This window comes from Schistocerca serialis, chromosome 12 (assembly GCF_023864345.2).
Source record: "Schistocerca serialis cubense isolate TAMUIC-IGC-003099 chromosome 12, iqSchSeri2.2, whole genome shotgun sequence".
Taxonomy (NCBI): Eukaryota; Metazoa; Arthropoda; class Insecta; order Orthoptera; family Acrididae; genus Schistocerca; species Schistocerca serialis.
In genome coordinates, this window is record NC_064649.1 from 33,846,844 (window position 1) to 33,871,744 (window position 24,901).

At 45.2% G+C, this 24,901-nt stretch overlaps 1 protein-coding gene across 1 annotated transcript in view; it reads right to left on the reverse strand.

The window, feature by feature from the left end:
* LOC126428322 (carbonic anhydrase 2-like) overlaps positions 1-24,901 on the reverse strand; it is a 216,424-nt gene that overhangs the window by 6,143 nt on the left and 185,380 nt on the right. Inside the window, exons 4-5 of the mRNA XM_050090261.1 lie at positions 13,524-13,662; positions 10,577-10,682 (exon numbers count right to left, since the gene is read on the reverse strand). Coding sequence (XP_049946218.1) covers positions 10,577-10,682; positions 13,524-13,662 — 245 coding nt within the window. The remainder of the gene's footprint in view (positions 1-10,576; positions 10,683-13,523; positions 13,663-24,901) is intronic.

Consider the following 24,901-nt stretch of genomic DNA (forward strand, 5'->3'; position numbering starts at 1 on the left):
CAGCCACATACAACACATATTTGATTTGTGCCAAAGTATGTCTGGCAAACACCACAAGTGATGAAATGTCCATCTTATCTTTGTGCTCAGTTGTGTTGCAGGACTTTATTTCAGACAGAATGAACGAGAAACATGTTCTGGCACCTTCCCGGAGCTTTTTTTTTCCTCCTTCATTGCAATAATTTGGCACTGAAGATTTAAAATAGTATACATGTTTTCACCAGAGATTTAAAAAAATTCAGTGAGTAGAAGACAAATGGCATTTGAAGCTTGACTAAATATCTTAACTCTGTGTCTCATGTGACATTGTGTTTTGTTTTTCCTAACAGTTGTGGAAGCCAGTATAGTATGTGACACTGATGGGACAGGAATATCTTCACAGTCATTCATCAGTGAATGCTTTATTAATTTATACTGGACTCACATTTACCGAGCAGCTACAATTTTCCAAAAATCGAAACTTGTGATTTTGTATGGTGGGGAGGGGACAGGTGTTGTAAGGTGCAGATTTGTAGTCCGGTAGAAATTATGCATTGCTTTGTAATCCAGACTTGGTTTGTATTATGACAACTCATTAATGTAAGGAAACACAGTTTAAGTTATTATTTTGTAAAGAATACAAACAAGCATCACAACTTGTAGTCTACTTAAGACCCCAAAAGACAATGAAGTAGTTGATGGTGAGACACATACCTGCATCACAAGAAAGAGTGACAACTGCATCTTCTGTCGGAATTGTAGAGCAGGAAAATCTGTGGGGTGAACACTAAGATGTGGAGAATAGAATTTCAGTCAGCAATATACACCTCTCAGGTACGTGACTTTCCGGTACTTACTTATGAAAAGTTCTGCCTTTAATGAATTTTGATTTGCAACTGCTACAGTGAATGAACAAAGAGTAAAAACAGGAGAAATGAGTGTAACAACATTAACATTTCAATATTTGAGCTAAATGTAAGAAACAGCATTACTCCAAGAGTTGTGACATTTCCTGTTCAATGTTGTTGAAATGTTGAATACTGAATGTTCACTCCATACACATTCCTGCTCTGTAATGTGAGGCAGCCCTAATAAAAAAACACCTCTATAAACACCATCATTTATGAGTGGACTGGCATTTTGAACAACACAAAAATTGGCTGAATGACACATTCAGTGTTAAATGAGCACAGTTGTGAGTGATGTTTTTTGTAGAATGCTAGTTCTTTTCGTATGGAATCACTGTTTATTTTACCCAACTTAGTTTGCAAGAAGGATGCAGTATTGATGAAATTTATAAATGATTATAATCAGCTTTCTCCCAAAATTGAAAATTACCAAGTAACTTGCTATTGTATGTCACAAGTTTCATTTTGTAAGAAAAAGAGGGCCATATTAGTAGGTGAGATGACAGAATAAGATTAAACTGACAGTGGGGTAATATTAAAATTTAATGCAGTACACTGCAGGAGTTGCTGCTTGACCTGCTCTGTTATAGGGATAAATAAATGTGTACTTGGAGCACTGGATGACTCCCCTAAAACAGTAATGTTTGCTGGTGACACAAGTCTGCTGATAAAAGGTCCAAACAGGTCCATAGCAGATACAGACAGGAGAATAATGGTACAGGCTTGCAACTGGTTCACAACCTGCAGCTTACTCTTACAAAATCTCACATTATACAATTTCAAACATTATAAAGTACTTTGGTAGACCAGAAGTAGTGTTCACTGGGCAGAGACTCTATGAGACTCCATATGCGAAGTTGCTGGGCATCCAGAATGATAACAAACTGAGGTGTCACCAGCATGTGGACAGGTTAGTGCTGCCTGTTCTGCAAGCAGATATCTCCCCCACTGTGCTGACCTGCAACCAGGGTTGCTTGGCATACTTTCACACAATGTGACCATGTAGACTTTCCCGACATATTAGTATATCGGATTCTTGTCAGGTTTCCAGCCAGATCAAACTGTCACCTGAGCACAACATTTCAGCAGTCCACCTGGCCACCATCATCAGGTGCAAAAGGCTTCGCTGCTCTCCCCGATAACTGATGATTCCACTCTTTTTTTTTCTTTATAGTGATTTTATTCCCCGGCCCCAGCCCCATATGGGCAGGGGAGGGCTATCAGCGGCTCAGCGGCACAATCCACCACTCTTCAGCCGAGTGACATGACAACTAAAACAAGAATAAACTGTTTCATATAAGGTGATAAAAAAGGGGGACATAAAACAGAGTAAGGGGACATAATGAAGGTAAAAATACACTGACATGGAGACGTTCACTGGGGGCAATTAAAAAAGTCGACATAAAGTTAAAAAAACACAGTTGGCGATTTTTAAAACACAAAGAAGATACTGAAGGCACACACACAGGTTAAAAGTCGGCCACAGTATTAAAAACACTCCAGAACAACACACTTTAAACCCTCTTTGAGCATACACGATGAAGAATAAAACTGCCAAGTAGGACCTGCCCAGGGAGAGGCTGGAGAGGATGGAAAAGGAGGGGAGAGCAAGGTGCAGCAGGGGAGGCAGTGGGATGAAAAGAGTAGGGACGTCAGCGGGTACACCAAGAGGCAGGAGACTGGTGGGGCAGGTGACGAAGAGGGAAGACAAGGCACAGGGGAGTGCACAGACACTGAAGGGGAGCACAAGAGAGGGAGCGGGAGTAGGAGGGGAAAGCCACTCAGGAGAAGGGAGTGAGAGTAGAGGGAGCCCTGTGGAGGAGACAGGAGGAAGATGGGGTTAGAGTTGGTAGGAAGGGTAGAGGGTGAAGCTCATCATCCGGGAGGGGTGGTTGGTGGAAGTTGCGTTGGGAAAGGAGGTGGAGGGTGTGGAGATGGAGAGAGGGTGGGGCACAACGGTAAAGGTGCGGCAATGGGCTGGGTATGGAGAGAATGGGAGATACCAGAGGGTGAGGGGGATCAATGCAGCAGACAATATATAGTGTGCAGATGTGTTCAAGGAAAAGGAGAAGGTGGGGGAACGGGATGAGGTCGTAGAGGATGCGCGTGGGGAATGGAAGGCGGATGTGGAAGGCGAGGCAGAGTGCATGGCGTTCGAGGATTTGGAGGGATTTATAGGACCTAGGAGGGGCGGAAATTCCAGCCACGCTGCCATAACAGAGGATGGGGCAGATCAATGATTTGTAGGTGAGAAGGATGGTGGAAGGATGCGGACCCCATGTCCGGCCGGACAGGAGTTTCAGGAGGCAGAGGCAGGTGTGAGCTTTGTGTTGGATGGTAAGGAGATGGGGAGTCCAGGTGAGGTGGCGGTCGAGGATGAGGCCAAGATGTTTTAGGGTAGGAGTGAGGTGGATAGGATGGCCATAAATGGTGAGGTAGAAATCATGGAGACAGATGGAGAGGGTGGTGCGGTCTATGATGATTACCTGTATCTTGGAGGGGTTGATACAGAGGAACCACTGGTTGCACCAAGCGGTGAATTGGTCAAGGTGGGTTTGGAGGGTACGTTGGGACCGTTGAAGGGTAGGATAAAAGGCTAGGAAGGCGGTGTCAGCAGAAAACTGGAGGAGATGAACAGGTGGGGGAGGTTTGGGCATATCAGCAGTGTACAGGAGATAGAAGAGAAGGGAAAGGATGGAGCCTTGGGGCATGCTAGCAGAGGGATAGAAAGTATGGGAGTTGGAATTGTGGATAGTCACATAGGAGCAACGATGGGAGAAGAAGGAAGCAACGAGACGGACGAAGTTGATGGGGAGCGCATAAGTCTGGAGCTTAAAGAGGAGCCCGGGATGCCAGACACAGTCATAGGCGTTCTGGAGGTCAAGGGAAACAAAGATAGTGGAGTGACGGGAGTTAAGTTGGAGTGAACGAAGATTGGTAAGGTTAAAGAGCTGGTCGTCGGCGGAGAAGGAAGGCCGGGAGCCACATTGGGTAAGGGGAAGAAGGTGGTGCTGGTTAAGGTGGTGGTGATTACGGTGAGAGAGGATGGTCTTGAAGACCTTACTGAACATGGAGGTGAGGTAGATGGGATGATAGGAAGAGGTATCAGAGGACGGTTTGTTGGGTTTAGGGAACAGCAGGACACGGGAAGTCTACCAGAGGTTGGGGGTAAAATACTGTGGAGAGGAGGACATTGTACAGGGTAGCAAGGACAGCCAGGAAGGATGGGGGGGGGGGGGGGTTCCTTCAGGTGGCAGTAGGTGACACCATCGTGACCAGGGGCAGTGTTGTGTTTGGAGCGGAGCACGATTGTGATGTCGGGTGCGGTAATGGGAGTGTTGATGTCTGAGGGGGCTAACCGATCCAAGTACTGGAAGCTAGCGGCGAGTGGTGGGACGGAGATGTCAGTGTGGTCAAGGACGGTGGGGAAGAGGGAGTAATCAAAATGGGGATCGTCAGGAATGGAGAAGACCTCGGAGAGGTGGGAAGCAAACTGGTTAGCCTTACTGAGGTCGTCAGGAAAGGGTCGATCGTCATGGAGGATAGGGTAATGTGGGGTGGGATGGCTACCAGTAAGGCGATGGGAGGCTGACCAGTACTTGGAGGGGTTGACAGGGAGGGTGGAGTTGAGGCGTGTGCATATCTGGCGCCAGTCCCGGCGTTTCTTTGCTGTAAGGAGGTTCCGTGTTTGTCGCTGTAATTGCCGATGTCACTCGCAAATGACTGCACCTTTGCATGCATCGGAAATACAACAGTGCATGCGCTAGATACAGTGCGCACGCGCTCAATCGTTCCTGCTGCCAACTGGCGCAAAAGGAGTTGCAGCGCCTCTGGTGGTGTATACTGTTGAAAACGATATATCGCTGCAAGTGATTATTCATTGCCGGCCGATTCAGGTGCCGTTGTTTCTTCATTTCTGATAAAACAGGAGTCCAATTTTACTTAGTGGGTATCCATTATCACGAATAATGATATTATCTGCTGGCCTGATGTCGACAGATTCTTTTAAAACACAATCCCAGTACCGCGAAGCGTTTGCAACTACTTGCGTCTCATTGTATAGCATCCTGTGTCCCTCTGTAAGGCAATGCTCAGCCACCACAGATTTATCTGGTTGTAATAATCGCGTATGGCGATGATGTTCAATACACCTGTCGTTGACGGTGCAAATAGTTTGGCCAATGTAATTTTTCCCGCACTCACACGGTATTTTGTAAACGCCAGACTTCCTCAAACCTAAGTCATGTTTAACAGAGCCAAAAAGAGCTCGAATCTTAGCTGGCGGACGAAAAACACATCTGATCTCATATTTCTTCAAAAGTCTACCTATCTTGGTGGACACGTTCCCAGCATACGGAAGAAAAGCTACAGACCTAAAGGTGTCTTCAGAAGGTTCAGGTAGAGGTCCAAACTCAAAAGCACGTCGAATTTGTCGGTCCGTATAGCCGTTATTATTGAACACGTCCTTAACATTTTGCAGCTCCTGTGATAAATTGTCAGCATCCGAGACAGCATATGCTCGTTTAACCAAGGTCCGAAGGACTCCTGTACGTTGAAAAGGTGGATGGCAACTGGTAGCATGTAAATACCTGTCGGTATGAGTCGGTTTCCTGTAAACACCGTGTCCGAGAGTTCTGTCTTCTTTTCTGTAAACTAGTACATCCAAAAAAGGTAACTTTCCCTCCTTTTCAATTTCCATCGTGAATTTGATGTTAGTATGAAGACAATTAAAATGGTCCAATAACCGGTGCAAAGAGTCAATTCCTTGTGGCCAAAGAAGAAACATATCGTCAACATAGCTCAGACAACATGAAGGCTTTAAAAAAAATGTTTTCAGGGCCATGTCCTCCATAAAAAGATTAGCGACTATGGGGGATAAAAGACTCCCCATAGCCACACTTCCGGTTTGTTCAAAATATTTGTCATCAAATAAAAATAGATGGATGTCAGAACATGACGGCAGGGCTTCTTCATTTCCATATCAAGTTTTTCATTCATTAAAATCAATGACTCTTCAAGAGGGGCCCTAGTAAAAAGTGACACCACATCAAAACTAACAAGTAAACCAGAGGGACCAAGACGAAGCAACTTTAAACGCTGAAAAAAAATCCATAGAGTTGGAAATATGGTGTTCACTTTTACCCACATGAGGGGTGAGAGCCGACGCTAAATATTTTGCCAAGTTGTAAGTTGGTGCACCCACATTAGAAACAGTAGGGTGCAATGGGACCCCATCCTTATGGATCTTTGGCAAACGGCATAATCTAGGTGGAACGGCCGCACCAGGACGTAGTTTTTTGATAGTGTCCTCAGGTAAGGAACTCTTCTTCAGAAGTGAAATCGTAGTCCGTTTTATGCTACCCGTGGGATCCTTCTGTTATATACGATATGACGGATCCTTAAGTACATCATGCATCTTATTCACATACTCTGCCTTTGAGATTAAAACGGTAGCATTACCTTTGTCTGCTAGTAAGATTAACAATTCAGGGTCTGGCTGCTCGTTCAGCTGGAGAAATGTTACTTTGTGGAGGCCGAGCCCGACGCAAAAGGGGAGAAACCTTCTGTCTAATCTCTTCCGCCTGTTCTTCCAGAAGACGGAACACAGCTTGTTCAACAGAAGAAATGAATTCCATAGTGGGAATGCTTCTAGGGGTGGGTGCGAAGTTTTAAACTTTTTCTAACACTGAAACCGTGACGTCATCCAGTTCCTTACTTGTAAGATTAATCACAGTCCGTCGACAAGTATCATTTCCCGCTATCAAGTGTTGACGTTTCTCAGCGTTTAAAGTTGCTTCGTCTTGGTCCCTCTGATTTACTTGTTGGTTTTGATGTGGTATCACTTTTTACTCAGGTCCCTCTTGAAAAGTCACTGTTTTTAATTAATGAAAACCTATTTTTTATTTGACGACAAATACTTTGAAGAAACCGGTAGTGTGGCTATGGGGAGTCTTTTATCCCCCATAGTCGCTAGTCTTTTTATGGAGGACATGGCCCTGAAAACATTTTTTTTAAAGCCTTCGTGTTGTCTGAGCTATGTTGACGATATGTTTCTTCTTTGGCCACAAGGAATTGACTCTTTGCACCGGTTATTGGACCATTTTAATTGTCTTCATACTAACATCAAATTCACGATGGAAATTGAAAAGGAGGGAAAGTTACCTTTTTTGGATGTACTAGTTTACAGAAAAGAAGACAGAACTCTCGGACACGGTGTTTACAGGAAACCGACTCATACCGACAGGTATTTACATGCCACCAGTTGCCATCCACCTTTTCAACGTACAGGAGTCCTTCGGACCTTGGTTAAACGAGCATATGCTGTCTCGGATGCTGACAATCTATCACAGGAGCTGCAAAATGTTAAGGACGTGTTCAATAATAACGGCTATACGGACCGACAAATTCGACTTGCTTTTGAGTTTGGACCTCTACCTGAACCTTCTGAAGACACCTTTAGGTCTGTGGCTTTTCTTCCGTATGCTGGGAACGTGTCCACCAAGATAGGTAGACTTTTGAAGAAATATGAGTTCAGATGTGTTTTTAGTCCGTCAGCTAAGATTCGAGCACTACTTGGCTCTGTCAAAGATGATTTATGTTTGAGGAAGTCTGGCGTTTACAAAATACCGTGTGAGTGCGGGAAAAATTACATTGACCAAATTATTTGTACCGTCAACGACAGGTGTATTGAACATCATCGCCATACGTAATTATTACAACCAGATAAATCTGTGGTGGCTGAGCATTGCCTTACAGAGGGACACAGGATGCTATACAATGAGACGCAAGTAGTTGCAAACGCTTCGCGGTACTGGGATTGTGTTTTAAAAGAATCTGTCAACATCAGGCGAGCAGATAATATCATTGTTCGTGGTAATGGATACCTACTAAGTAAAACTTGGAATCTTGTTTTATCAGACATGAACAACGGCATCTGAATCGGCAGGCTATGGATAATCATTTGTTCAAAAATGGTTCAAATCGCTCTGAGCACTATGGGACTTAACATCTGAGGTCATCAGTCCCCTAGAACTTAGAACTACTTAAACCTAACTAACCTAAGGACATCACACACATCCATGCCCGAGGCAGGATTCGAACCTACGACCGTAGCGGTCGCGCGGTTCCAGACTGAAGCGCCTAGAACCGCTCGGCCACATCGGCCGACTAATCATTTGTAACGATATATCGTTTTCAACAGTATTCACCACCGGAGGCGCTGCAACTCTTTTTGCGCCAGGGGGCAGCAGGAATGACCGAGCGCGTGCGCACTGTATCTAGCGCATGCACTGTTGTACTTCCGATGAATATAAAGGTGCAGTCATTTGGGAGTGGAATCAGTTATCGGCGAGAGCAGCGCAGCTCTTTCCACCTGATGATGGCGGCCAGGTGGACCGCTGAAATATTGTGCTCAGATGACAGTCTAATCCGGCTGGAAACCCGACAAGAATTTGATATATTTTCTCTCAGTTCTGTCCTATGTCACAACAGTGTAGGACACTTCTGCTAATTAAAAGAAAGTACTTATTCTATAGAAGTGGACAATAAAAGTAAATTGTGTGAACTGATTACTGAACATCCTGTTGAAACCTCTTCAACGACATAGCGTTTCTTGCACTTACATGCCAATATGTATACTCCCTAATGGTATTTATAGCTAATAACGAGCTAATTCAACAATTATGCAATACTGGTGGTGGAAATTATTTCTATACAGACGATGCATCCCTCTCTGGGGTTCACAATGAAAGTTTGTATTCCAGTAAAAAAAGCCTATAAGTGGTGCCAGTGGACATCAGGCTGGAAACTGGATATCATCAAGTATGTATAAACAAAGAAAATAATATCTCTTTAGCCACTATTGTTCTACAATTTTTCCTCAGTACTTGGATTCAGGTATTTAAATTCTGCGTAACTCTTACAATTTGCATCAGATCCTGATTTTTCCAGTATATAGAAAGCTTATAGTGGTGTGCGTAGAACTAAATTGCTTTGTTTCAAGTACCAGTATTAGAAAATAACAGCAGATGAGTAATGTAGGAGGATTAGTGGTTGTTTCTCTCGTAATACACATACACTGTGATATAAAGTATCCGGATACCCCCAAAAACATACGTTTTTCATATTAGGTGCATTGTGCTGCCAGGTACTCCATATCAGCGACCTCAGTTGTCATTAGACATCGTGAGAGAGCAGAATGGGGCGCTCCGCAGAACTCACGGGCTTCGAAGGTGCTCAGGTGATTGGGTGTCACTTGTGTCATATGTCCGTACGTGAGATTTACGCACTCCTAAACATCCCTAGGTCCACTGCTTCCGATATGATAGTAAAGTGGAAACGTGAAGGGACACATACAGCACAAAAGTGTACAGGCCGACCTCGTCTGTTGAGTGACAGAGACCGCCGACAGTTGAAGAGGGTCGTAATGTGCAATAGGCAGACATCTATCCAGATCGTCACATAGGAATTCCAAACTGCAAGTACTATGACAGTTAGGTGGGAGGCGAGAACACTTGGCTCTTAGGGTCGAGCGGCTACTCGTAAGCCACACATGACGCCGGTGAATGCCAAACGACGCCTCGCTTGGTGCAAAGAGCGTAAACATTGGACGATTGAACAGTCGAAAAACGTAGTGTGAAGTGGTGAATCAGGGTACACAATGTGGAGATCCGATGGCAGGGTGTGGGTATGGCGAATGCCCGGTGAACGTCATCTACCAGCTTGTGGAGTGCCAACAGTAAAATTCGGAGGCGGTGCTGACGTTATATTGTGGTCGTGTTTTTCATGGAGGGGGCTTTCACCCCTTGTTGTTTTGTTTGGCACTATCACAGCACACGCCTACATTGATATTTTAAGCACCTTCTTGTTTCCCACTGTTGAAGAGCCATTCGAGGATGGCAACTGCATATTTCAACACAATCGAGCACCTGTTCATAATGCACGGCCTGTGGCGGAGTGGTTACATGACAATTACATCCCTGTAATGGACTGGCCTGCACAGTCCTGACATGAATCCTATAGAACACCTCTGGGGCGTTTTAGAACGCCGACTTCGTGCCAGGCCTCACCGACCGACATCGATACCTCTCCTCAGTGCAGCACTCCGTGAAGAATGGGCTGCCATTCCCCAAGAAACCTTCCAGCACCTGACTGAACGTATGCCTGCGAGAGTGGAAGCTGTCATCAAGGCTAAGGGTGGGCCAACACCATATTGAATTCCAGAATTACCGATGGAGGGCGCCACGAACTTGTAAATCATTTTCAACCAGGTGTCCGGATACTTTTGATCACATAGTCTACATAAACTAATCTAGAAGTAATCAGTATAATTACCAATTTGAGTGGATTAATGGCTCTCACAATTTGTTGTTAGTACGCTCTGCAGAAGTGGTAGGTTCTGCCTGTTAATGTATAGCTTGGCTAGTTCCACACTGCTAAACTATCTCCTATGTGATGGGAAGTATTGAAAGCGGTCTTTGAATTGAGGAAGAAATGAAAGAGCTGAGCAGGTTGCTGAAAGTGGCCTGTCTCCGTGACAATAGTGTTTGTTCAGGTATTTCCAATCTACTGATAACGCTGCGTTTGTTAGAAGCTGTACACTGACTGCCGGGCTATGAAAACATAGCTAATCATAGAGCATGTGATTTGAAAACAGCTGCTAGCTTCGCACAACAGATGTCTGATGTTACCTCGTAGAAGAGCGCCACCACTGCGAGGCCGTCCTTATGGCTGAGTGCACCGTTGAAGCTGCCGTAGTCCGTCTTGTAGAACACCATGTGCAGCTCCAGGGGGAAGCTGCAACACAGCGAGGAGGTGGCCATAAGCGAAGGCGGCAGAACTCCGGTTTAGTCGCTCGGGTACTTATTTTAGTAGACGATATAAGGGAACCGTGTTTAGAGGTTATCAAGCGTTGTTGGCCGAATCAGAGAAAGAACTATGTTTTGTGACGGAGAGGACCGTAAGAGCTGGGAAAGCGTATGGAATGGTAATAAATGCAGGAGAGACCCAAGTGATGGGAATCTGCAAACGTGAAGGTCCCATCAAAATATCATTGGAAGAAAGGGCACTGGAAAAAGTAAAATCTGTAGGTTATCGGGAAGTTTCGTGACAGAAAATAGAAACTTTGTGGAAGAGCTAAGAAGTAAAATGCCTTTCACGAAAAGAATTTTTGAAAAGGTAGAAGGTATGTTGACAGCAGAAAGAAATCCCATTGATCATTCGACAAGTATTTCCTCTGGAGGGTAGTATTGCACGGATGCATCATAGACACTCAAAAACAAAGAGTAAGAATTGTTTGCATCAAAAACAGTACATTAGCTTTCCTTTCAGTTTGATTTTAAATACGAATCTAGAATTCGCCAAGTGTAAACTCTTTTCCGACCGTCTGTAACTTGCGTGTGCCTGTTGTGTGCTGTCTGCAGGCTGAGTTCGTCCTCTGAACTTGTGCGAGAGAACGAGTGTCGTCTATAAATTCGTAGGAAATTGGGCGCACAGTCAGGCAAGCTGACCATTCAAACAGTTATGGTTTCGGCATCACTATCCTCTTCATATCCCAGCTAAGAGTGGCTTAAATGTCTTATTTATCGTTTAATAACCATTGTTTAAAAGAACAACTTGAACTGTATACTATGTTCATCATAACACAAACACGATGATTTGCCAGAAGCCATAGCACACGTACACTAGTGTTGTTACGCTCTTGGAAGTAGATCCTACTTATATATTAGTTATCTTATTACTAACTTACGTTAAATGAAACTTTAAGATATTCTAATGTATTAACAGCCATCACCGTTTTTCCTCATCACGTTTCAGCCACGCAGTTTTTATTTCAAAAATCGTGTACCGTACAGTGACAGTCTCTATACTGTTGTCCTCTGATTTTCGCGCTGTTAATTCGCAGTATTGAAGATGGCTGAGGCTGCCTAACGCTCGTCAGTGGAACATGGTTAAAGAATGGCGAGAAATAGGCTGTTCTTAATGTTTTTCATAACACTGGAGGTATCGTAGTGGAGTGTTAATCTGGTGTTCATGTATCGCTGGTTCAGATCTCGTGTTGGACATCTTTCGTTTTTAGTTTAATTTCAAATAGGCCTACCTATATCTCATAATTGTAAGATTCATCATTATTATGAATAACGCACGCCTTCTTGTTTCCAATTACATACTGCACGCGAAATTCCTGGTTTTATTTCAAATATAAATTCCTAATCATCGATATTTTATAATAGATTGTTAGTAAATGTTGCTTAAATTTTTTAGGGCAAACATGAAAAATCACATTGTTTTATACCGCAGATGTAGTGTCACACGAACCAGTGTCGTAGAAACATGAAATTGTCTTACAGCATCGAGCACGCCACACAAATGATGCATTTTTAGATTTTCCTTTGTACCATTACAATATGAACCCAACAGAACTGATCTGGAGCCAAGTTAAGAGGTTTGTCGCGAGAAACAACAGTCAAGCTGCCAGACGTACTGGAACTGACGCACGCAGCTTTTTCACATGTCAGTGCCGAACGCTGGAGGGATATAGAAAGCGCACGCCACGAGAGAAGAGGAGAAAATGCGGCACCTGGGTGGCTTCGTGAATTCTGTTGCCGAGTGTCGCGTTATCAACGTAGCAGGTGACAATTTCAAAACTGAAATGCATTTCTCGGATTCGGACAAGGAAGGAGCTAAGAGATCACGAGACGACTGACTGTAACTAATCCCTGCAGTGGCTTCGGTATTCAACAATACGGTGAAATCCCTGCAGAATGTTTTTGCACCATACATCGCTCTCTCGGGAAAAATTATCCTGTTTAAGTTAGAAATTTTCATCAGTCTTGTTTGTAACTAGAAAACGATGTTAGGTGAGAACGAGAACATTTTATGCTTTCTGTCTGGTCACCTAAGAAGCATGCGGTAGTGCTGGAGCTTTGCCGAAATTATTTCATTCTCTTTAAAAATTAAATGACATTCGAAGCTATCTCGATTCTCTGCTCGTCTCCTTTTACGTCTCAACTGCAACTGTTCACATCATTGAAGGTTGGCTGGACTAGCTGGCTGGCCAGTGATGTCCAAGTGAAATGCGCCGGTAAAGACGTTATTGCACAGTCTATGTGCGTGTAACACAGCATAAAACGTTTCCTTAAGATCCCACTTGACTACTGGACAAGCTTGGCGTCCGCTCCATATGAAACGAAATCGAATGAGACTCAGGCAAACGCGGAAGAATACATGGTGCAATGTCTACATCAGGTTTAGTCTTACGATGAACATTTTATAGTACAATGCGCGCAAGATGACATGGCATTTTGTAAGCGGACCCTGGGAACGTAAGCACACGATCACTGCCTAACTTACAGGCTGCTGTTGGGGAGAGGCAATGTGTAGGGGAAACAAGCCGTCCTCTCCCCGTCCCTTTTCCTCTCAGAGCAGGCGCCACAGTGGAATCAACACTGGCTACTGCAACGCTACAGCGTGTCGTGTTGTTTAGTAGCTTAAGTTGGGCCTGCTGCGTATTCCTTCGCCAGCAGGAAAGGGTCGAGTTACCTCACGCATACACATTACCTAGTGGCGGCTTGTGCCCTGCAGCTAGCAGCGGAGAAGCTTCGCCTGCCCGGCTGGTGTGGAAGTGTGGTTGGTTACCTGTGGTTGTTGATGGTGTCCTCGCTGCCCACGGAGTCGTTGACTCCCCAGTGGAAGTGCAGCTGGGCGAACTCGTAGTCTCCCCGCAGTGGGCCGCCAGAGAGCACGGCCGGCTCGGACGTGTTGAACTGCACCAGCACTGCAAAACACGGGGACATGAGTTCTCAGCTCTTTTCTCTGTGCGTCCATGGCCGTTGTGGATCTGAGAATTTGGTAATGGGGACTACAAAATAAACACTGGTAGACCTCGCAGTCGCCGAACAAGCATCCAGCATGAAGACAAGGTTAACTGTGTGGTTTAACCCTTTCGTGAGCCGTGGGAAACATGCTTACCACTACAATGAACTCGCTCCTAGTCCCGTGGGATTCACAGTTCCCACCTCTGTACGGTGCTACCACCTAGTGAACAGTATAGGGTACTACTTCCAATCGGAAGTTCCCGCGGTTTTTGCTGTACCTTCGCGCAGAGGCATTGTACAGCTGAGTGCTGCTCTGTAGAGGAGCCTTTCAGTGCTGTTAGCATGACATTTTGTGATTTTTTCCTCAAAGCTATAGTATAACGTAAATACTTTTGATTTACCCAAATTTATGAAGGAAAACGTAAAATTGGAACGAGGAGAATTCCAGTTTGAAACAAAAGGAGCCATTTCTGCAGTAAAATGGATGGATAACCGTCCAGTCACTTTCCTGTCCTCAATTCATGACCCATGAGAAACAGCCACAGTGAAAATGAAAAACAAGGGTGGTACTAGTACAGAGATTTCTTGTCCTGAAGTTGTGGCAGAATACAACAAAATAATGGGTGGTGTCGATAAGTTTGATCAATTACGAGAAAGGTATGCCATTGGCAGACGTTGTGTAAAATGGTGGCACAGAATATTTTATTTCCTGGTGGACATTGCTGCAGTGAACAGTTTTATCCTGTGGAAAATAAGTAAAAGAGAAAGTGGACAGCATGATCAGCTCACATACAGCCTCCATCTAGCCAGACAATTTATCACTGGCCTCTCATCCCAAAATAGGCGTGGACAAAAACCTGTCTTTCTGGCAAAAAGGGGTAAAGTACCTGAAGATTTTCGTCATGTGGCTGTAGGCGAGCATCAACCCATTTTAGGAGAAACCTACTGGACGTGCCGTCATTGTAATACCACAGCTGCGGAAAAGAGCACTCGCTGTGTTTGTACATATTGTCAAATACCACTTTGTATAGACCCATGTTTCAGAAAATTTCATGGTAAGTAATTCTGAACAAACATTGTAACAAGAGAAGTAAATTTATCAAATAAATATGACATATATTGAAAAAAGTTGTTTATGTCATTTAACTCCAAGGAAGGGTAGTGGGAAGAATACTTCCCACCTTGTAGTGTGACCTCACTTTCACGGTAGGAGCAAATTTGATGTTCTGTATGATAAATATATCTATCTATTAACTACTATCTGCTCTCCATTCATTAAAAAAAACTGCTCAATAATTTTGTCCACGAAAGGATTAACAGCGCAATTCGGATAATGCTCAGGAAGCAAAGGCAGTTTCACTCGCGGTACAAGAAAGATCGGGAGAATGAGGACAGGCAAAAGTTAGTAGAGATTCGTGTTGCTGTAAAAAGAGCGATACGCCAAGCATACAACCACTACCACCGTCATACCTGAGCAAAAGATCTTGCTGAAAACCCAAGGAAATTCTGGTCTTATGTAAAATCGGTAAGCGGGTCGAAGGCTTCCATCGAGTCACTCACTGACCAGTCTGGCCTGGCAACGGAAGACAGCAAAACGAAAACTGAAATTTTAAATTTAGCATTTGGGAAATCTTTCACGCAGGAGGATCGTACAAACATACCGCCGTTTGAGTCTCGTACAGATTCCCCTATGGAGGACATGCGTTCGGCGGTGGTAAAGGCGCTGGGCGCGTCCACCCCGTCCGCGACGTGGAGGCACGTACATCGATTCGGCACGCGCACTAACGACCTGCTTATTTGCCTTTCGTTAAATGGCGCAGCCAGTGGTGAGCGAACGTGCCTTGCAAGGTCGCCGACGGCGCGCGGGAGTACTCAGCGTATTAAAGCAGCCGACGAAGGCAAACACTGAGACCGGCGTCGCAGCAAATTAGCGATGGGGAGGAATCGAGCGACCGCAAAGACGCGGCGCGGTTAACACACTCTGACGGAAGCAGCTTGGTCGGACGCTAGCAAACTGCTACTACGACATTTCCATCTCTGTAGCGTTATGTTGATTAAAATTTCATCCTTAAGCGAACTCATACGATGCGCTCTGGGCTAGATAATGGTAAGACCGATTAAGCAGATTTTGCACGAGAGACGCACAATGACGATAAGAAATTCCAACACCAAGAAATAATCAACGTAGAGTCATCAAATTTCGGAAACACTTTGGTCTAGGTAACGTACGTAAGTGATGAACGTTGCAAGATCACTGGTTAATGTAAGAGCGAGATAAGCCACTGAAAATGCTGGTACAATATATCCGGTGTAACTGCTGGAATGTTGAGTGCAAGTATGCAAACGTGCATGCATTGTGCTGTAGAGGTGCCAGATGTAAATGTCTGGGATGGACTTCCATGCCTGTTGCACTTGGTCTGTCAGTACAGGGACGGTTAACGCTGTTTGTGGATGACGCTGCAGTTGTCGTTCGATGATGTGCCATACGTGCTGGATGGAGACACATCTGGTGTCGAGCCGGCCAAGTCCACAGGTCGACACTCTGCAGAGCGTGCTGGCTTTTAACAGCGGTATGTGGACGAGCGTTATTCTGTTGGAAAACACACCTGGAATATTATTGATGAATGGCAGCACAACAGGTAGGATTTGCAGTTTGGGTGCTGGGATAGCCACGAGTGTGCTCCTGGTGTCATACGAAATCACACCCCAGACCATAATTCCAGGTGTAGGATCGGTGCGCCTAGCATACTGAAAGATTACCGTCAAAGCTCCTTGCCTAGGGACGCCAGATGAAAGTTGATGTCGTCAAGCCCTGAATGAAAATTGCGCAACGGATAACTGGGGAGGGGAGCTTGAGAGCGCCACGTAGAGAGCGTGCCCTTTCTGTACGATACTAGGCAAGGGGCTGGAGGGCACACACGCTGATGTGTGGGTCCCTGCATTCTATATCTTTTATTTTAAATGAATTCCTTTAACTTGACTCCTTTGTGATTTTTAGGGTATGTTAAAGATTGATGACAATTGATTACCTATTTATTTTAAACATTATGACTCGAGTTTACAGCGATTGCAGCAGTTGTTCCAGTTTACGGATATTACAATTTTTACAACTTATAAGCTCGGGTATATTATATACTAATCTGCACGCACATTTCTACGGGCAAGACGGAATTGCGTTGGCCAAACGTATACCACCAAAGTCTCCCAATATTTTACATGGGACATCGACTATGTGAGGAGGATAAAGGGGAAAACTAGGGACCAGATACATTAACACAGGGGGTCGAATTTCCGAAATTAAACGAGAACATTCATTTCCTTACACAATCTGAAGTTGTAAATAAAAGAATTAGTGCATAAATTCAAGTACCTCTCTTCCATGCGTGAACATTGAGACAGACGCACTGAGGGCATGTCTGCTCACTTACCCGTCTTCTGTAACACTCCCACGAATATGGCGGGCACCCGGATGTCTTCTTGGGCCCCGGTGGAGGGGATGGTCGAACCACTTGGCCGTGACCAACCTCTCCACCCCAAATCTTGTGACACTGGAAAGTCTTTGACTTTCACCTGCCTGTGCTGTCTCTCTGATCCCCTACCCAGGAGTAAGGTTGGCACTACTATACTACAGAACTACTTCCCAGCCGCGCAGGATTAGCCGAGCGGTCTAAGGTGCTGCAGTCATGGACTGTGCGGCTGGTAACGGCGGAGGTTCGAGTCCTCCCTCGGGCATGGGTGTGTGTGTTTGTCCTCAGGATAATTTAGGCTAAGTAGTGTGTAAGCTTAGGGACTGATGACCTTAGCAGTTAAGTCCCATGAGATTTCACAAACACACAACCACTTCCCAACAAAGATTTGGCCACGCTTTATGGAAAGGTGTGAGGAGGATTAGGAAAGTTCATGTGCAGATTCACATTCACGTACAAGAAATGCATAACACACGACACATATATTACGTATTATGATGCCTGACACATTTCTTTCCACCCGTCCACATGGGTTCTGCTGCACCCGCGGCCGGCAGCGTCGTGCAATAAAATTGGCGGCGGAGCCGCCTCCGTTTGTATTTCCCGGTGCGAGCGAGCAGCGAAACCTGCTGCTTATGCAGCGGAATCTACTGTACCGTTTCAATACTGATACGCTGACTGCAGGCCCACAAATGGTCTCCTCCTAACCAACACAGGGTCATCACAGGCACCGAGGCAGAACCAGCCATCATCAGAAAACACAACAGAGCTCCATCCTGCCCTCCACTGGGACTTCGCTCGACACCACTGGAGCCGCAAATGGCGGCGGCTTGGAGTCAGTGGAATGCCCCGTGCAGGGCGTCTGGCTCGGAGCTGTCCTTTAAGTAACCGATTTGTAACAGTTCGTTATTCCATTGTGGTGCCAAGTGCTGCTCAAATTGCTGCTGAAGATGCAGTACGATGCGCGAGAACCACACGCCGAACAAGATCGTCTTCCCTCTCGGTAGTGCCACGTGGCAGTCCCAAGCCCGGTCTGTTGAGACCGTACATTCCCGTGACCACCGTTTCCAGCAGTCATGTACAGTGGCTACATTCCTGCCAAGTCTTTCTGCAGTATCGTAGAAGGAACAATCAGTTTCTCATTGCCCTATTACACGACTCTGTTCAAACTCAGTGAGGTGCTGATAATGGAATCTTAGTCGCCTTGAAGACATTCTTGACCAAATTCAAATCATCACGTCCAATGAACTCGAATACGTGATTTTCAACGTCATAGCGGCTGACTGGAATACTCTCTTTCAAATTCTGATGGTGGCAGGGGTGAAATACAGGGAGCGAAAGGCTATTTACAATTTGTATAGAAACCAGATGGCAGTTATAAGAGTCGAGGGGCATGAAAGGGAAGCAGTGGTTGGGAAGGGAGTGAGACAGGGTTGTAGCCTTTCCCCGATGTTATTCAATCTGTATATTGAGCAAGCAGTGAAGGAAACAAAAGAAAAGTTCGGAGTAGGTATTAAAATCCATGCAGAAGAAATAAAAACTTTGAGGTTTGCCGATGACATGGTAATTCCGTCAGAGACAGCAAAGGAATTGGAAGAGCAGTTGAACGGAATGGACAGCGTCTTGAGAGGAGGGTATAAGATGAACATCAACAAAAGCAAAACAAGGATAATGGAATGTAGTCTAATTAAGTCGGGTGATGCTGAGGGAATTAGATTAGGAAATGAGACACTTAAAGTAGTAAAGGAGTTTTGCTATTTGGGGAGCAAAATAACTGGTGATGGTCAAAGTAGAGAGGATATAAAATGTAGATTGGCAATGGCAAGGAAAGCGTTTCTGAAGAAGAGAAATTTGTTAACATCGAGTATAGGTTTAAGTGTCAGGAAGTCGTTTCTGAAAGTATTTGTATGGAGTGTAGCCATGTATGGAAGTGAAACATTGACGGTTAACAGTTTGGACAGGAAGAGAATAGAAGCTTTCGAAATGTGGTGCTACAGAAGAATGCTGAAGATTAGATGGGTAGATCACATAACTAATGAGGAGGTATTGAATAGGATTGGGGAGAAGAGAAGTTTGTGGCACAAGTTGACTAGAAGAAGGGATCAGTTGGTAGGACATGTTCTGAGGCATCAAGGGATCACCAATTTAGTATTGGAGGGCAGCGCGGACGGTAAAAATCGTAGAGGGAACCCAAGAGATGAATACACTAAGCAGATTCAAAAGGATGTAGGTTGCAGTAGGTACTGGGAGATGAAGAAGTTTGCACAGGATATAGTAGCATGGAGAGCTGCATCAAACCAGTCTCAGGACTGAAGACCACAACAATAACAACAGCGGCTTTACTAGCGCCGCTCTTATGCGACTTGTGTGAAATTTGAACAAACACACATACCAACTTTCGTTTATGTCAGACAACTCTTTCTTGGTCTTGCGATACCTTTTCCGTCAGTGTATTTAGGTCACTTAGCCATACCTGTTTGTTAGATGTGTGAAGTGTATCACAACACACGGTGATATGCGTGTCCGCCTTGTCCGTTCCCTCGTCGCCTCCAGAGACAGACAACTGTAGACAGAGGCAGGCAGCGCATTGTTATAATCGGGAGCTCCGACTCACCCGCCAGCAAACCTGGTGTCCAGCTCTAGTCTTGCTAGGTACTCTCGACGAGTGGAATTAAGGAAGTGAACAGAAAGAAACGCGAGACCGAAGAAGCTGCCGCGCAGTGGTCTGCGGAACGCGGCGAGACACAGGGCGTTAGCGCAGTCTTGCCGTAAAGCGGCTCTAACTCCCCTCAGCCTGCGATGCGCCTGGGCTGTAGGCAACTCAAACAACTGGTGTTCGGTGATGAGTGGCATACATAACAGTCGGAGCTTATTTTCATATCTTCGAAAATTATGCATCGCTAGGCCACTCGTATTCATCATTGATGCCCGAGCTGTGGCGCGGCTCTCGGGCGCAAGACGCTATCGATTACTCCTCTGGTTGAGGTTGGCACTATGTGCGATCGCAAGCGCCTCCTGTCGGAGCGGGTCCTAACGGGGGAGTGAGTGCGAGTAAAGAGAGTCTGGGGCGGACAGCAGGGGAGAACGGACATGGCGACCGCACTCTGAGGCGACAAGAGAAGAGTTGTTGTGCACGGCCGAGAGGGGAGCGTTGAGCAAGGCGGCAGTCAGGATCGCTTTCGGGGAACAGAGAGTTGCGGCAGTCCAGCGAGCAGACACCAGCTCCGGGAGCAGTGCTCCGGTTTGTGGACGTGACGTGGGTCGTATTTTGGCGCCGTATAGTTTGCTTGGTACGAATCTGCTGCTCCCTTACGCCCACGTGTGTTGTTCTGTCCGTATGTGCATTGAAAAGGTTACGCTCCGGCTGGAACAGTGGCTTGTGCTTTACGTTCATGCAGCCTGACTCATTTGTTTGCTGCAGGGAGCTGTAATTTCAGAGTTTTTTTTTCGTCGTGAACAAGACAGCTAACGTGTGACCCGTTTTGGGTTTTGGAGTCCTGTTTTGGGCAACCTAGTTATCACGCACACAAATGTATTGCTGCCGAGTGAGGTTAGCCTTATTCTTGTGAAACTGATCTTTCAGTGACTGGCTCGACTGCAAATTAATTAATTTAACCTTTGTGGTGTGTTTTTGCTTTGAATGGTGAATTTGTCATTCATTTGTGTATGTTTCGCCGTTAATGATAACTGTAAGATAGCAAGGTCTTGAAGGGCTTGCATATCCTGACTGTATTTTAGCTACTGTTTAATTTGATTTCTTGTTTATCGGTCTGGTGAAAACTTATGCCAAGTTTACTAATTTCCGCCTGTGGTTCGGAAGTTGGTTTTAAGGTAAATCCGCGGGTAAATTTTTACTGCACCTAACTGTTAACTGATCTTGCGTGGAACTAATGCCATTATTAAATCGTTTCTTGTGTGCTATAAATTGTATTACCATAGACAAGGAGACAGGGCACATTCTGTGGTCGAGGGGTAGGCACGGTTGCTGGTTTGCGCGTGGCGCCTTGTCGCTCGCTATCATTTCCCGCGTTAGTACGGGCGGCGTGAGATTTGTTTGCACGCGGTTGTATGGCCGCTAGTCAGCTGTGCCTGCTCCCGCTTCAGGGTGTGCCGTGTTTCGTAAGGCGTACGCCGACTTTCAGTCACTGTTACTCCTGTGTTGCTGTCGGTCGCTTACCGAAACGTTAGTCTGTTTTAGCACGGCGGCCACTGGGCCGTGACGATGTCGGTTGATGACCAGCGTTGGGGCGGTCGCCCGCTCTGAGTGGCTTCGGTCGCTTGGACTTGGCGGTTACCTTCTGATTAAAGAGATCAAATTTGTTTATTTGCAGTAAATTCCTAAGTAGTTTGTAAGAAAGGTTGTAACTGAGCTTTTCATAATTTTACACAATTCAAGCATTTTGGTAAGGCATTTTCCTACCTATGTTTCATTTAAATGAGAATTATCTATTGGGATTATTCACCTGTTGAAGCTTAACATAAAATGTGTAACTTAGCTTTCATGATTTTAATTTAAGCATTCTTGTAAAGCAGTCCTTTATCTACGTTTTATTGATTGGTAATTCTTTATTGGTGTTATTCACTGGTTGAAGGTTAACATATGTTTGTAACCAAGTTTATGTCCTTGCTTAATTGAGATTTGTTAAGAGCCTTTATTGCTGGAAGATCATTAAAGCTCGGGTGCTTGTAATTGTGAATACTGTTGTCTATGTTGTGGGCTACCCTTCCACTTCCACAGCCAAGCTGTCCTACCAACCAGTTCAATGCCCGTTTAAATATTTTGTCCCTCTACGATATCCCTCACGCCAGTAATGACTATTACCCGGATCTTAACTGCATTTGCTTGTAAAAATTATTTTTATGAAATATCCGAAAGCTGTGGACAGTGATACATCTGAAATTATCATTTTTAGATATTGTCCCTCAATTCTCAAAAACGGCGGCGTAGAGTCGGAACATAACTGGCCTCAGCTGACCGATGCAGCCACGTCGAATGCTAAAGCGCAACAGTGACGACCTCCCGCGATACTGGGACCATGCATTTCGAGGTTGTCGCCCGAGTCGATGTCCGCAAAGTTTCCATGCACTTGGGGCATTATTTGTTCTTTTAAAAGTATATACACCATCTATGTTTACTTTTATACTATAGACAGATTTCATTCCGAGACTTCCTGTCACAATAAAACTGTGTACCGAGCCGAGACTCCATCTTGGACCGTTGCCCTTCGCGTGAAAGTGCTCTGCCGACGGAACTACCCGAGTACTATTCACAGCTCTGCTTTCGACAATACCTCTTCTCCTGTCTTCAAAACGCGCCCAGCCGTCCAGATTTAGGTTTTCCATGAGTCCGCTAGATCGCAGTGGTTCCCGTGAGATCACCGAAGTGAAGCGCTGTCGGGCGTGGTGACCGTCCAGGCCGCCATGCGCTGTTTCCGTTTTTCGGGGTGGACACAGCCTCGTGATGCCAATTGAGGAGCTACTCGATCGAATAGTAGCGGCTTCGGTCAAGAAAACCATCAAAACGACCGGGAGAGCGGTGTGCTGACCACACGCCCCTCCTATCCGCATCCTCCATGGACGATGACACGGCGGTCGGATGGTCCCGGTGGGCCACTCGTGGTCTGACGACGGAGTGCTAAGATCCTTTTATTCTCAAGAGCCGATACACGTATCAAGTTGAGGTTTATGTCACATACCTACGTCTATGGTTCCTTGGTCGCGTAAAAGCTAAGCTTCTAAGTCAATGGAATCAGTAGGTACGACCAGTTACGTCGCATAATTTGATACTCGCAACTCTCTTATTACAACCTGTAGGATACTTCCCTTTGATCTAGGATCACGAAATTTGGCAACATGAGAGGTTTCACATTACAAGTAAAGGAAAAAATATCATGAAATTGTTAATTTTAATTATATCACACGAAAAAATATTTCTTTTCCCTTTTCTTGACCTGCGTCAAACTTGAAATAAAAAATTCTCGAATGTCTTGGATTCCCAGGATCGATATCGTGCCATTATCAATGTCGATAACAAACAAAAATCGTCGAGATTATCAATACCCAGAATGGATGAAACGTCTATGTACATAATTAAGTTTGTACTGAATGTTCCGCTTAAGGACTCTTTCCACGACCTTCGGATTACCGTAGATTACTCTTTCCGCTGCGCCAACAGGTGGTTGGATTCCACCGGGCAAGCTCTGCATACTGTGTGTTTATGTAAGAGGGTACAAAAATTTAACAGGACATAGAGGATGCTCCACTGAACGATTTGAGGTAGGGAACCTGGAGTCAGAGAAGCCAGCTTAAACAGATAATAGGAATAAAATCACATTACCGTGTACTTTTTATTTACAATAGTTACAGTTAACTGCAAATACCATCATTGACACAATGAACGTACAGTTTGTACTGTGTCTTACAAAATGTGCTGAAACTGACGGCCATCGAGCTCAAAGCAAGCATGATATCGGCGAACAAGATTCTGACGCACCCTGACAAATATCCCTGGTGTGTATCGAATCACATCACAGGCAGATAAAACTCTGGTGTGTTTCGAATCACATCACAGGCAGATAAAACTCTCACAACTAGTTCCATCTCCGTATCCACTGGGGTCTCATAGTCAAGTGACTTTAGATATCCACATAGGAAATAATCAAGGGGTTCAGGACAGGTGACCTCGCAGGCCATGGGATAGGATATCTCCTTCCAATCCAGCGGCAAGGAAATACAGCAGTGAGATGGTTGCGAACATCCACAGTGAAGCGGTGCAGCGTTGTCTTGTATCCACATCCTCTCACGAAATTCCTATGGTACATTCTCCAGCAACTGAGGTAGAGCTCTTTGCCCTAACCTCAAATGCAGGCGGCCATTCAGACTTCCTGGTAATGAGGCTCGCATTCCTTATGTACTTGCAGGAAATAATGTACATGTAAATTGTATGCATGTTAGTTGTAAATAAGCTGGAAAACAGTAACTCTAGGCAAAGCGGTACACCAGTCTACTTCCATATCTCCTTAAGCTGGCTTCTCCCACTCCAGTTTCCCTACCTCCAAATGTTCAGTGGAGCATTCTAATATCCAGTATTCCTCAAGTTTAGAGGAAATCAGTGATGACGAGTAGGCGGCGTGTCCCTGTAACTATTCGGGAATTCTCTGATATGGCATTGTTTGAAGAGTAACAAATGACGAAGTTGTATAACAACTGTAATGTCACAGTTCAATACCGCTTTTGTAAATTTAAGAGACGACCTTAATAACTATGCTGTGAACTTGTTTTCCTGATAAGTACACTGCCTAACCAAAAGTGAAGCGGCTATAAAACATGGTCCGGTGTGAATGTAACTTCGTATACAGCGTCCTGTTTGTGTGTTGGAGGAGGACTATGAAAAGACCAGAGTTGTAATTGTCTACACGCAGAACGGCCACGAGAGTGTATTGGTGTGATGAAGGCATCCCGCATCTCTTTTCTGTCATTCGGGTTGCCGACGTCGCAGGCGGACGGGACGGACGCCGCAATGTGTGTGTGTCTTTCACAGTGTTCGCTCAACATCTGACGCTGTTCACGCCACTTATATACCCTAACAGGCTTGCTGTTTAGTGTTGTTACCAGGCCTGTTAGGGTAAGTGCCGTGAACAGTGTCAGATGTTGGGCGATCACTGTGAAAGACACACACACATTGCGGCGTCCGTCCCGTCAGCCTACGACATCGGCAACCCGCATGACAGAA